This window comes from Aphanomyces astaci (genome assembly GCF_000520075.1).
Source record: "Aphanomyces astaci strain APO3 unplaced genomic scaffold supercont1.27, whole genome shotgun sequence".
NCBI classification, from domain to species: Eukaryota; Oomycota; class Saprolegniomycetes; order Saprolegniales; family Verrucalvaceae; genus Aphanomyces; species Aphanomyces astaci.
In genome coordinates, this window is record NW_009798290.1 from 565,521 (window position 1) to 576,675 (window position 11,155).

General features: G+C 52.2%; 5 protein-coding genes across 9 annotated transcripts in view; 3 read left to right on the forward strand and 2 right to left on the reverse strand.

Moving 5' to 3' along the window:
* Positions 1 to 932, reverse strand: part of H257_10332 (hypothetical protein) — a gene marked incomplete at both ends in the record, with an annotated part of 4,690 nt that extends 3,758 nt beyond the window's left edge. Inside the window, one exon of the mRNA XM_009836837.1 lies at positions 21 to 932. Coding sequence (XP_009835139.1) covers positions 21 to 932 — 912 coding nt within the window. The remainder of the gene's footprint in view (positions 1 to 20) is intronic.
* Positions 933 to 1,330: 398 nt separating this feature from the next.
* H257_10333 (AGC/PKA protein kinase) lies at positions 1,331 to 4,658 on the forward strand. 3 transcript variants are annotated; one of them, XM_009836839.1, is made up of 11 exons: positions 1,331 to 1,792; positions 1,846 to 2,000; positions 2,086 to 2,168; positions 2,250 to 2,320; positions 2,376 to 2,437; positions 2,495 to 2,682; positions 2,740 to 2,989; positions 3,032 to 3,196; positions 3,254 to 3,684; positions 3,767 to 3,944; positions 4,034 to 4,658. In XM_009836839.1, the coding sequence occupies exons 1-11, from the start codon at positions 1,360 to 1,362 to the stop codon at positions 4,397 to 4,399; spliced, it is 2,382 nt and encodes a 793-aa protein (XP_009835141.1). In that variant the 5' UTR covers positions 1,331 to 1,359; the 3' UTR covers positions 4,400 to 4,658. The 3 variants fall into 3 exon arrangements, with proteins under 3 accessions (XP_009835141.1, XP_009835140.1, XP_009835142.1); XM_009836838.1 differs by having other exon boundaries at positions 2,740 to 3,196; XM_009836840.1 differs by having other exon boundaries at positions 3,767 to 4,658.
* A 552-nt stretch (positions 4,659 to 5,210) lies between these two features.
* On the forward strand, positions 5,211 to 8,216 carry H257_10334 (hypothetical protein). The gene is made up of 4 exons (XM_009836841.1): positions 5,211 to 5,712; positions 5,778 to 6,125; positions 6,169 to 6,459; positions 6,649 to 8,216. The coding sequence occupies exons 1-4, from the start codon at positions 5,257 to 5,259 to the stop codon at positions 8,146 to 8,148; spliced, it is 2,595 nt and encodes an 864-aa protein (XP_009835143.1). The 5' UTR covers positions 5,211 to 5,256; the 3' UTR covers positions 8,149 to 8,216.
* A 12-nt stretch (positions 8,217 to 8,228) lies between these two features.
* Positions 8,229 to 8,771, reverse strand: H257_10335 (hypothetical protein). Its single transcript, XM_009836842.1, has 2 exons — positions 8,409 to 8,771; positions 8,229 to 8,338 (listed from the first exon to the last, which is right to left on the reverse strand). The coding sequence occupies exons 1-2, from the start codon at positions 8,719 to 8,721 to the stop codon at positions 8,268 to 8,270; spliced, it is 384 nt and encodes a 127-aa protein (XP_009835144.1). The 5' UTR covers positions 8,722 to 8,771; the 3' UTR covers positions 8,229 to 8,267.
* Positions 8,772 to 9,268: 497 nt separating this feature from the next.
* H257_10336 (hypothetical protein) overlaps positions 9,269 to 11,155 on the forward strand; it is a 6,179-nt gene continuing 4,292 nt past the window's right edge. For 2 of the 3 annotated variants that reach the window (XM_009836844.1, XM_009836843.1), the window contains exons 1-5: positions 9,269 to 9,585; positions 9,656 to 9,831; positions 9,914 to 10,115; positions 10,201 to 10,308; positions 10,629 to 11,053. In XM_009836844.1, the coding sequence (XP_009835146.1) occupies positions 9,310 to 9,585; positions 9,656 to 9,831; positions 9,914 to 10,115; positions 10,201 to 10,308; positions 10,629 to 11,053 (1,187 nt within the window). In that variant the 5' untranslated portion in view covers positions 9,269 to 9,309. Of the gene's footprint in view, positions 9,832 to 9,913; positions 10,116 to 10,200; positions 10,309 to 10,628; positions 11,054 to 11,155 lie in introns of all 3 variants that reach the window. The other variant, XM_009836845.1, reaches the window with a different exon arrangement.

Here is an 11,155-nt window from a genome sequence, read left to right on the forward strand (position 1 = left end):
AGGACTCGATCCGATGACACTCGGGCATTTCGTTCAAGCTCTCGTGCAGTGAGAAGGCCGCCTTGAGGTCTTCGCTTTGGTTGCATGGACCGCACTTCGTGTTGGATCCCTTGATAGCCCATGTCCACCAGTATGCTCCACGAGTCTGGATACTCCTCAGCACCTTCGTCGTGATCAACTTCTTCCATCTCAGACGCTGACTTGCGAAGCATGTCTTTATGGACATGCCGGCGATGCATGAACATTGTCACATCCGCAACAGATCCAGGACTGTGTTCGGACATATCAACAGCCACACCTGGGTATGCTACGGAGTACTCGAGCTTGAGGCCATACAACTTGTGTTTACCTGAAAAGTAGTGCTTGGCCTCGTCAAATCGGCCCGTCGGACGGTATGATGGCTGGAACTTCACATCGGTGCAGTACAAAGCGGAGGGAAAGTTGTTGAACGTATGTCCGTGTTGAACTTGATGTGTCATGCTGATCGGCTTTACGAAGTGCTCGTACAGAATGGGTTCTACGGTGTCGAAGACGCGGTGGATCATTTTTTCAAAGGTTGGTGCCTTCATCTTGTAGTCGAGGGCGTGTTTGTCCCACGCGTTGCAATGCTTGAGGAGGGACATTGCCATGAAAAATGCATCCTTTGGTGACGTCATAGATTTTCGGCCGCGTCCCATTGTCCATGTCGTCACCATGGCTGACTCAACAATGGCCCAAATGGATTCAAACTCGGAAAGAGTAAAGTTTGTCATGGTCGACAGTGACGCATTGCCGCCTTGACTGAAGAAGCTGTCGATGACGGGCGTGGGGGAGTCATCGGCCTCCTCGACATGTTGGGAGTGAGCGTGGTAGACTTGGCTCATCTCATCCAATGCGTGAACGTCGTCGTCGACTTGTTGTTGGAGGCGTGACACGATAGCAAAGGAGTCCATGGGTTTCTTAAAGAAATTGATTCTGAGTTATCACTGCGCGCTAGGTATTTGGTGTAGAGTCGCAGCAGATATTCAATTATGTAGAATATTGTCATATAGGTTGTAAATGCGGAATAGCGTTGCCATATTGTATTTGAATCGGTTTATTCTTCAGTGACGCAGTCTTTGATCATTTGTTCAATCTCTTCGTCATTTACATGGTTAATACGATTTTAGCCAATCCTGTCACATTTACTTATTTTAATTCTATATATATATTGATGTACAGTATTATTGGCAATCACTGATCAAGAAATTTGTAAGTGAACAAGAGGTCTATTGATTGTCATAAAATTTCAGATATTATTTGGTGAATTATTGTATCACAAATGTCCGTTTCGTGACCGTTTCAAAGTCCGTTTTTCCCATCAACGGTGATCCGCGACGGATGGGGTGTACCCTGTGCACGATGGTGGGCGACCCCGCCGCGGGAGTGCCCTCAGCAACATTGCCGGAGCGACAGACCGATTTGGAGCGCGTGGAAGCTCAGGCGCGCGTGCAGTCGGGCGTCACGAGCGTGACGGAAGGTGTTGTGGAGCTCATGCTTCGCGGTCGTCGGCACGGCATCTTCAACGATGACACGGAGGACGGAACAACTGTTTTGGATGCTGGAGACGTGACCGTGGACGTTCCATCCACCCTATCCATGGAGGACAATCTGCTCATCGTGGAATCGTTGCGCGCCAACGAACTGTTTTCGTGTCTTGAGCCACCGCATTTGGAAGTCCTTGCAAAGCGCATGACTGTGCTTCGTGTCCACGGCGGGGACATTGTGTACACCCAAGGAGATATGGGGGACACGCTGTACATCATCAAGTCAGGTAGGTTGACATGACATCCTTCGTCCTCGGATCATCCTCATGTCCTTTCGCAGGCCACTTTGACGTGACCACCAACGACGACCGCATGCGCGCCCTCGTGGTCGGCAATTCCTTTGGAGAACTCGGTCTGCTATACAAGTGCATTCGCACGGAAACGGTTGGGTTGAGTGACGAAGGCGGCAACTACGGCGACTTGTTCTGCCTCAAAGTACGTACGTCATCACGAGTGTGATTACGTCATCCGTTCAAATGATAACGTGATCCCTCAAATGATAACGTCATCCTCATCCTAGGGCCGCACGTTTCGAGAAATCGTCGCCAAGGTGTCGGCGGGGTCGCTCAATATCTCCAAAGACGCGCTTCGTAAAGTTCCGCTGTACGTACGACTCTATGAATCTGTGATGATCATATAAATATATATATATAATGTTAAATATGATATATATACATTTGGTAGGTTGCAATCCCTCACGGAAAGTCAATTTGACACTGTCGCTGGCGCCGTCCGAGCGTTGCAGTTCCGAGAAGGTTGACTAGCGAAGGCACAAGTGTCATTTGAGAATGCGATTGATGGACTTGGTAGGAGATATCATTGTGCGCAAAGGCGAGCCTGGGAATGTGCTGTATATGATCCAAGCTGGCACGGTACCTCGCGGCCCATATCGGGATGCTGCTAGTTGTATGAAGTAGACTCGACTTTAGGTTGTGTGCACGGATATTGGGGCGCTGGACGACATTGAACTGCATGATGGCGAGTACTTTGGCGAGCGCGCGTTGATGAAGGATGAACCCCGCGCCGCGACCGTGTACGCCAAGACGGGCGTGCACGTGATGGCCCTGGACCGCGAAGTGTTTACGTCAGTGTTGGGTCCGCTGCAGGAACTCATCAAGTACGACTGTCCAATATGGACGACGACGACGATGAGATGATCGTGATGATTCGGTAGACACAACCTCATGATGCGATCGGTGCAAAGCATTCCTCTTTTGAAAGACCTGTCCGAGCTGCAAAAGCAGCAACTCATTGACCAGACGCCGTTGATCCCGTACACCGCCAACCAAACCATCTTGACCGAAGGCGCATTCGGCAACGACTTTTACATTGTCGTCAGTGGGCAGGTGAACGTGACCCAAGCAATCGACGACCGCGTCGTGCATCTGAACACCCTGTCGTCCGGCGATTACTTTGGCGAACAGGTAGGAACCGATTCCTTGATACCACTCAATGCGGATGCACAGGCGGCACTCCAAGAAGTGCCGGCGCGGCGCAATGCGTCCGTCACCGCTGCCACCGCCGTAGAATGCCTTGTGATCGACCATGCACTCTTTCAGTCCATCCGCAAGCCGATTCAAACCGCGCTCGAGTCCAACATCGACGCAAGGAATCAAATGAGCCAAGACAAGGTTGGCCTTTATCCGAATAAATTGGGTAGTTTATCCGGATTCTAACGTTGAAGTTAGATTTTCGCCGCGTCCATTTCGATTTCGACGCTCGAGCGCACCAAGGTCCTCGGCATTGGATCGTTCGGACTCGTGTACATCGCCAAGCATGTCCCGACAGGTCGCTTCGTGGCGGTGAAGGAGATGTACAAGGCGCGCTTGGAAACGTCCAAGCAGATGGGACATGTGTTGGCCGAGAAGGACCTCCTGAGCTCGTTCCATCACCCGTTCATCCTCAAGTACCTAGTCGCGTTGCAGGAAGAGCGAAAGGTGTACATCGTGACCGAGTCGCTCTTGGGCGGGGAGTTGTTTCAGCGCATTGTCAATCCTGCCGGCGTCCCCACCCCTCTACCCATGGACAGCGCGCGGTTTTACGCTGGATGTGTCGTCAAGGCACTGAAGTACCTCCACACACGGAACGTCGCGTATCGGGATTTGAAGCCCGAAAACATGTAAGTACATGACGAAAGGCGACGGGAAGATGGGAAGTGCGATGGACGGTTGTATGTAATGCTGCGAATGCACACATTGTAGCCTCTTGGACAGCCACGGGTACGCGAAGATTGTCGATTTTGGCTTTGCGAAGAAACTCACGCAAAAAACCTATACGTTGTGCGGCACCCCCGAGTATTTGGCGCCGGAAATCGTCATGGGGATCGGACATGGCTTTATGGTGGACAACTGGGCGCTTGGCATCTTGATCTACGAAATGGTACGCTGCCCTTGTCGATACAGTCCCCATCTAGACGACCCACAGAGAGCATGCTTCATGATGTACGTGCTGCGTTATGGTCATCATAGGTGGTGGGAGATTCGCCGTTTGCCGACATCAAGGACGACCACATGACGATTTGCAGGTCGATTTTGCGCGGCAAAGTCGAGTTCAGGAAGGACGCGGACCCCGAGTGGAGACGACTTGTGGAAGGTCTGTTGACGCGCGAACCAACGAAACGCATGAGTTGCTTGGCCGGCGCTGTGGAGTCGCATCCGTGGTTCAACGGGTTTGCATGGGATGACCTTCTCGCGCAGAAGATGCCGGCGCCATGGACGCCCAACGTTGTCGCGGGCGATGACGTGCGATGGTTCAGTCCCGTGGACACGGACGAGTTGACAGAGCTCAAGGAATGGGACTCTGTCAGTCCCGAGAAAGACTGGAGTGAGTTTTAGATCAAGGTCAATGCAGTAGTACACTGGCGAGTCATCACAATCGCACGGCTTGGTGCTGTATTGCATATCCAGACTCATGCATGCGGCGAGGGTTGGAAGGCCTTCTTTGCATGGAGGAGATCGGCTTGCCATGGGATCAGCGACATGAGGCGGTCGCAGTTTGTTGTGCTGTCGTCGTCCGCGTTGCCATGTCCACGGCAAAAATCAAAGCTTGGTCTGTGTGACTAATATTATTCCCGGCCGTTCCAACAATCCAACATACGTTTTATTCTTTGCGTGAAACGCTTTGATTTGTATTTTTCCATCGGGTGGTGAAAAACGTACCGTAGTTTCAAATCCGAGACGTTTAAACCTCTGTCGTGCCACCACCATGAAAGTACGTCCTCGCTACGCTGAACGCATTCGTTTTGTCGTCTCTTGTACTGCGTCATTGGTATTGTTTTGAAATCGATTCGAAACTGGAGCCCTCAGCAGAATAAATCGAATGCCTTTGGAAATTGGATTACGGAACCGCCTAAGCCAATCAAATCACGCCATAACGAATTTCTACCAATCCCAACATTTGATTCGACCCAGCACATATATACTAATCGTTGTATGGTATAGTGTGTACAAGATGAAATAGCATTTAATAGATTCGACCAAATTTTGGTGAAATGCACAATGTCTGTATATGCTTTTAGACGGGCTTGGCAAAGAACGCACCCAATACCCATGAATAAAACCTAGTGCGTTTTAGTTAAAACGCCTTCGCCTTTGTTTCGAACGGCCGCGTCGACGGCGCCGCATGTTACACCAGTGTGAGTAAAATGGACAACACGCCATATCGAGCTGCAGCAACACCTTACCCATCGGAAATGAAGACGCGCAGGACCGGCATGCGTCCGAACCGAGCCATGTCGTCCAGCGACTCGGACGACGACTCGGATGACGAGGAGATAGGGAAGCATCGACACACACAAGGCCATCCAAGCTCCCTCGCTCCTCGAGGCACCATTCCCGACAATCCGTTGGTGCGTCCGTCATCATCACGCCATCCGCGTGCGCCTCCGTCAAAGACTCGACGGTCTCTCTACTTTCAAATCGTCATGGCGCTTGCGGCGATCGGATGCTTCATACTGGGTGTGTTCGTCAAATATCGCAACCTCAGCTCCGGCATCATTTGGGGCTCGGTCCTATCGGCGTTGTCCGTCGTGACGGTGCTGCTGTCGTACGCAAGCGATCCGCTCAGTCGACAGCATCCAAACCCGTTGGTATTCTGGCGCACGATCGCCGACGGGTTCTTTGTCGTACGACTGCTCTCGGAACAATTCGTACGTGGCCCATGTCGTCTCCATGACCCCTTTCCCCTCCTCATCCTGCTCGTGTGTATATGTAGGTGCGATGCATGAAGTACCAATGCTCTCCGCTGTGCGCGACATTCAACTGTGGATGCGCGTACACGAGCGACGCCATCATGGGTCTCCTGCCCGCCGGCAAGGACACATGCATCTTCTTTTCAGGCGCGTTTCAGTTTTCGTTGCTCGCGTCAGAATGCTGGTTCCTCTGCATGACGCTCAACCTGTTCTTGTCCTTGACCAACCCGTTCACCGACTTTAAGCGCAACACGCGCTTCTTCCATCTCTTCTCGTGGGGCGTGCCGCTTGCGAGCGCGATCCTGCTCATGAGCGTCAAAAACTTTGCCGGGTACTCGGACTTCGACACGTGCTGGACGAATGCGCTCCGGGTACCTCCTTCTCTTACCACTTCCTCTCCTTACATCTTCGTAGGGCGCGACCTTCCCGCGCCTAACCGACACGTGCGTCAACGAGAGCCGCACGTTCATCTTGAAGGACAAGACGGGGTCCCTGCAAGCCAACTACATCAGCTGGGGCTTCTTCTACGTCCCGATGCTCCTCTTCATCGTCGTGGGGCTCGTCGTGTGGGTCTGGACATACAACCGTCTCCGCGAAGGACTCCCCGAGACGTACGGCGTCCGCAAGCAGTCGATCGACCGCGCGCGCTTCCTCGTCGTCGCCGTGTCGACGTACTGGACCATTATCTTTGCCGTGTATGCGACGGTAACTGCCACTCTCACTTCATTACTCTTACTCACTCTCAACTTTACTCTTTGTATTCCCACCTGACTCTCACTTTCAAAACAACTCTACACTCCCTTGTCACTCTCCTTGCACTCTCCATATCCATCAGCATCATCACCAAATATTCATCAACCACATGATGATGCATGTGTGGGTGTGTACTCGTAGTCCTTGAGCCTTCCCGACGGCGACACAAAGCAGAGGTGGAAGGAAGTCGTGAACTTTCTCATGGCGTCCAAGGGATACGTGGACTTGGTGATCTGGTTCCACCTGAATGACTTCCGCGTGCCCAAACTCTCGGCGCTGTGCTCCAAGAGCGACCAGACCGTCGACATTGACTTGAACCCGCAAGTGAACGCCGCGTTGCGCCGAGAGGTGCTGTTCTACACCACATCTGGGATCATCCAGGCGGTGCAGCAGGCCGAGACACTGCCGGACCACGAGCACGTGCAGCATCTGGCGTTACGACCGCAGGGTGCCTCTTCCTCCCCAAACGACGACGACTCGTCGGCCAAGCACTACACGAAAACTTTCCACGACTACGAACCGCACGCGTTCCGGCGCATCCGTCAACGGTTCAACGTCGACAACATCCGGTACCTCAAGTCTCTGTCGTCGACGGCCAAGGAGCGGCTGTCCGAGGGCGCGAGCGGCGCGTTCATGTTCTTCTCTGGGGACGGGTCGTTGATTGTCAAGAGCACGTCCGCGGACGAATGCAAGTTTTTGCGCGAAATTGCCGACGCGTACGCCACGTACATGTGCCAGCACCCGTCGACGCTGCTCACGCGGTTCTACGGGTGTCACTGCCTCGAACTGTACGGCCAGCAGTTTTCATTTGTCGTGATGGCCAACTTGTTTGCAACGCCCCAGGTCATCCACACCCGATTTGACATCAAGGGATCATGGGTGAACCGAAAGGGCGGTCTGCCGAAGCGCGGGAAGAAGGTCACGTGCCGTCACTGCAACCGCAAGTACGTGTACCAGAGCACGGCCAAGGACGACTTCAACTGCGACGTGCGCCTCGGCGGCCACGAGCCCAATGTTGTGCTCAAGGACAGCGACTTGACCCAGAAGCTCAAGCTCGACACGGCCGTGGCCGTCGCGCTGTATCGGCAGCTCGAAGCCGACTCGGACGTGTTGTGTGGCTTGGGTATCATGGACTACTCGCTGCTATTGGGGGTCCATGATGTCGAGTTCAAGGTGGATGCTGCTGCTGCTGCCGAAGAAGAGGAAGCGATGTTGGCGATGTCGGCTAGGCCGAGACCGCGCGCCGGTAAGCGCGTGGCCAACACGGTCGTGGGGCCGGCGTACTACCACTTGGGTGTGATCGACATCTTGCAGACATGGACGTTGCAGAAACGCATGGAGCGCTTTTTCAAGATCAACCTCCGCCGCGTCGACGGCGACGGCCTGTCGGCGATTGCCCCCGACAAGTACAAGAAGCGCTTCCAGGCCAAGATGGCCGAGATTCTCAATGTTGGCCACTTGATTGGCACCGCGCCGCAACAGCGAGACCTGTACACGGCGGTACAGAGCTCCCAGATGGACGTTGAGGCGTCCGAAGTCAGCGGCGTCGTCACGGACGTGCATGGCGGGAGTGGGTACCTCGCGCATACAGGCGCCAACCCCCGCGGCGAAGGGTACACGTCCGGCCATATTCACTTGTAACGATAGGGATATGTATACACACCGAAATGTGTTCATGTGTGTGTGTGTGATGGAAATTTGGGACCTGTGCAATACAACAATGGTCGTCATGCAAAAGGTGCGTTGTTAAGGTCGAGGGATTAGAAAATCGCCAACTTGACTTCCATGATGTCGTGCACGCGGAACTGGGCTTCCGGGGCTTCTTGAGGGTCTACACAAGTGAGCACGGATTAGATCGATCGTTGCAATAGCGAGGAGGTGGGTGTGGACATGCGACGTACCGTTGAGGATGTCGGCAAAGTCAAGGGTCTCGTCGTTGCCGAGAAGGGTGTCCAGACCGCATCGGGAGCTAGGAAGTCCCGGGAGACGCGTGTGTTGCTCAAGCAGCACCTTCTCCGTGCGAAAACGCATGGCGGCCGCCTTGCCGTAGATCTGTTCGACCGAGTTCATCTTGCCTTCGAAGCCACGCAGACGACGATGGGTTTCAAGGCGTTGAACTTCATGCACCGGGCGGGTGTCTTCCGAGGCGCGCTGGAATCCCACTCGCATGAGGTCAGGCCCCGCGCGGAGCAGCGGCAGCGATGAAGCGTCCATGATGATCTTGATGATGTGGGGTGGGGAAAATATGGGGAGGTTCTGACAAGATATGGGCAAAAATATTATTTGCTAGAGGTTATTCCGAACCATAAACACCCGATATATATATCAACTACCCGGTATAAGTAATACACGTTAAATAAGTTAAACGTTAACAATCTTACTCTGGCTTGACGAATGTATTTCTCGCCTACGGAGTACTCGGAGCAACGTTTTCCAATGCATGCAGCATACTTTCATTGATACGATAAATTCTTTGGTATAACGTGAACATAGATTTGTAATGTTAGAACGAGTCGCCTTGTGTGCTCAATGGAATTATGAATTACCTATTTAACGCAACTACGCGACTCGTGTACAATCCTGCGGTATACATACACTCTCTAAGAGTATGTACACACTCACTGAGAGTGTAAACGGAAATAATAATAGCTTTAGTGGTTATTATACATAGATTAGTACAATCAGGGGTGAAAACAAATTAATTTCTGCCTAATACTCTCCTTCACACTCACACATCGTGGTGCCATTGACAAAAGTCTCTCTCGACTTTACCCGTGCGCACTACCTCTTCCGATCACACTCATGGGGCACTTGATATGCTGTGGACGACGTCCTCACTCGAATACTACCGTGCAATCGACGGGCCACGAAGCTGGCGACGCGAGCGAAGACGGCGTCGAGAGGTTCCGCCGGTTCTGGGACGACAAACTCAAGGATGTAGCCGACATGTTGTCGTTGGGACGGGCACCCGACGACGACGAGATGTCGCGCAACCCATTCCACGTCACGTTGCAGCTGTACGCGCACAAAGACGTAGTGGACCAGTTGTACTTGTGCTACGACGAACACCCGGACGAAGTCCGTTCGATCCACCTTCCTTCGCGCAACTATCTCTCTCTCCCTGTGTCTTACATGTGACATGTGGTAGGTGGAGTTTTACATTCCCCAGCTCTGCACGTTCCTCCTCCATGGCCAGTACGACAAGAACCCCGCGCTCGAGTTCTTTCTCTTGTCCCAGTGTCGGCGGTCGCTCCAGTTTGCCCATCGCTTGCATTGGTTCCTCGAGTCGTTTTGCGGCACAACGTACCGGTCGGAAGGCCTTAGGTACGCTTCCTGCCATCTTCCATCTTCCTACACGCATCCCACACCTTCATGGAGAAACCCCCTAAGACTCCCGTGCCATTAGCGCCACGGTCCATGCCCATCATGCAGCCGAAGGCGGACACTTGCTTCAAGAGATCGCGCGGCAGGGCGGTGTGCCCGCCAAGCTCTTCAGCATGGGACTTACGGAGTCGGAATGCGCCGCGTCCAAGGAACTCATGGCGACACGGCTCATGGCGCTGCAGGTGGCCGAGGCGCACATGGACAGCCCCGAACATTTGGAATTGGTACGTTGCTGCCGTAGTTGCTCCCACACAAATAATATATATATATATATATGTCGTCGTATATAATATTTTATATTCCTTGTAGTTTCAAGCAACACCGGCATTCGTTCGGTCGCTGACAGACTTGGCGGACCGGCTCATCCCGTTACCCCTCGCCGAGCGCAAACTCCACCTCCATCACGGCTTGGCCGAGGTAATAATAATATACACTCTGATTTATATATATATATATACCCTTGCACATATATATATCCTCCAAATATGATATCTGTATTTATACATATAGATCCTCCACATACGGTGTATATAATATATATATACATAATCGTACAGTACATATAATGGAGGATCATATATAATATATATATATTTGTAGAAGTACCCTCCTCTTGACATATGTACATATCCTTCCATGTACTCATCTATTCAAATCTGGAGTCTAACGATACATATATATATATAGTGTATAATCTATACACTCTATCGATATATTTAATATATATATATATATAGATTGAAGCGATGTATTTTCCATCTGCGAGTACCATCTACTTGCCGGTCGGAGACTCGATGCACCGCGTGAAGCGCGTCGTAATCGACGAGAGTTTTCCCTTCTCCACCAAAGAGCGCGTGCCGTACTTGATCTGCGTCGAAGTGGTCGACCAAATCATCCGACGACCATCATTCTCTTCTTCTTCCAAGTCGTACACAATGAAGCTGCCATTCGTCAACCACCGCGTGACCGTGGCCATCTCCGACGACGAAGCAAATGGGCGGATGACTGGCGGCCAGGATGACCTCAACTTACAAGCAGCCACAACCAGTGGTGGTGGTGAAAACACCCCCGATGGACGACCCAGTAGTACTACTACTCAAGACAACACGAATAAGACGTTTGTGGTCGAGGCGCGCAAAAAGAGCTTTACGCTCAGTTTTAGGTACGTTTTAGTCGAGTGTTGGTACGTTTTAGTGGAGTGTTGGTACGTTTTAGTGGAGTGTTGGTACGTTTTAGTGGAGTGTTGGTACGTTTTAGTGGAGTG

Coding starts and splice junctions, on each gene's coding strand:
- H257_10335 (XM_009836842.1), bottom strand. CDS start 8,721: ATGGACGCTTCATCGCTGCCGCTGCTCCGCGCGGGGCCTGACCTCATG. Junction 8,339..8,408: donor CTTTGCCGACATCCTCAACG/GTACGTCGCATG, acceptor TCACTTGTGTAG/ACCCTCAAGAAGCCCCGGAA.
- H257_10334 (XM_009836841.1), top strand. CDS start 5,257: ATGAAGACGCGCAGGACCGGCATGCGTCCGAACCGAGCCATGTCGTCC. Junction 5,713..5,777: donor GACTGCTCTCGGAACAATTC/GTACGTGGCCCA, acceptor GTGTATATGTAG/GTGCGATGCATGAAGTACCA. Junction 6,460..6,648: donor TCTTTGCCGTGTATGCGACG/GTAACTGCCACT, acceptor GTGTACTCGTAG/TCCTTGAGCCTTCCCGACGG.
- H257_10333 (XM_009836838.1), top strand. CDS start 1,360: ATGGGGTGTACCCTGTGCACGATGGTGGGCGACCCCGCCGCGGGAGTG. Junction 1,793..1,845: donor GCTGTACATCATCAAGTCAG/GTAGGTTGACAT, acceptor GTCCTTTCGCAG/GCCACTTTGACGTGACCACC. Junction 2,001..2,085: donor GCGACTTGTTCTGCCTCAAA/GTACGTACGTCA, acceptor TCCTCATCCTAG/GGCCGCACGTTTCGAGAAAT.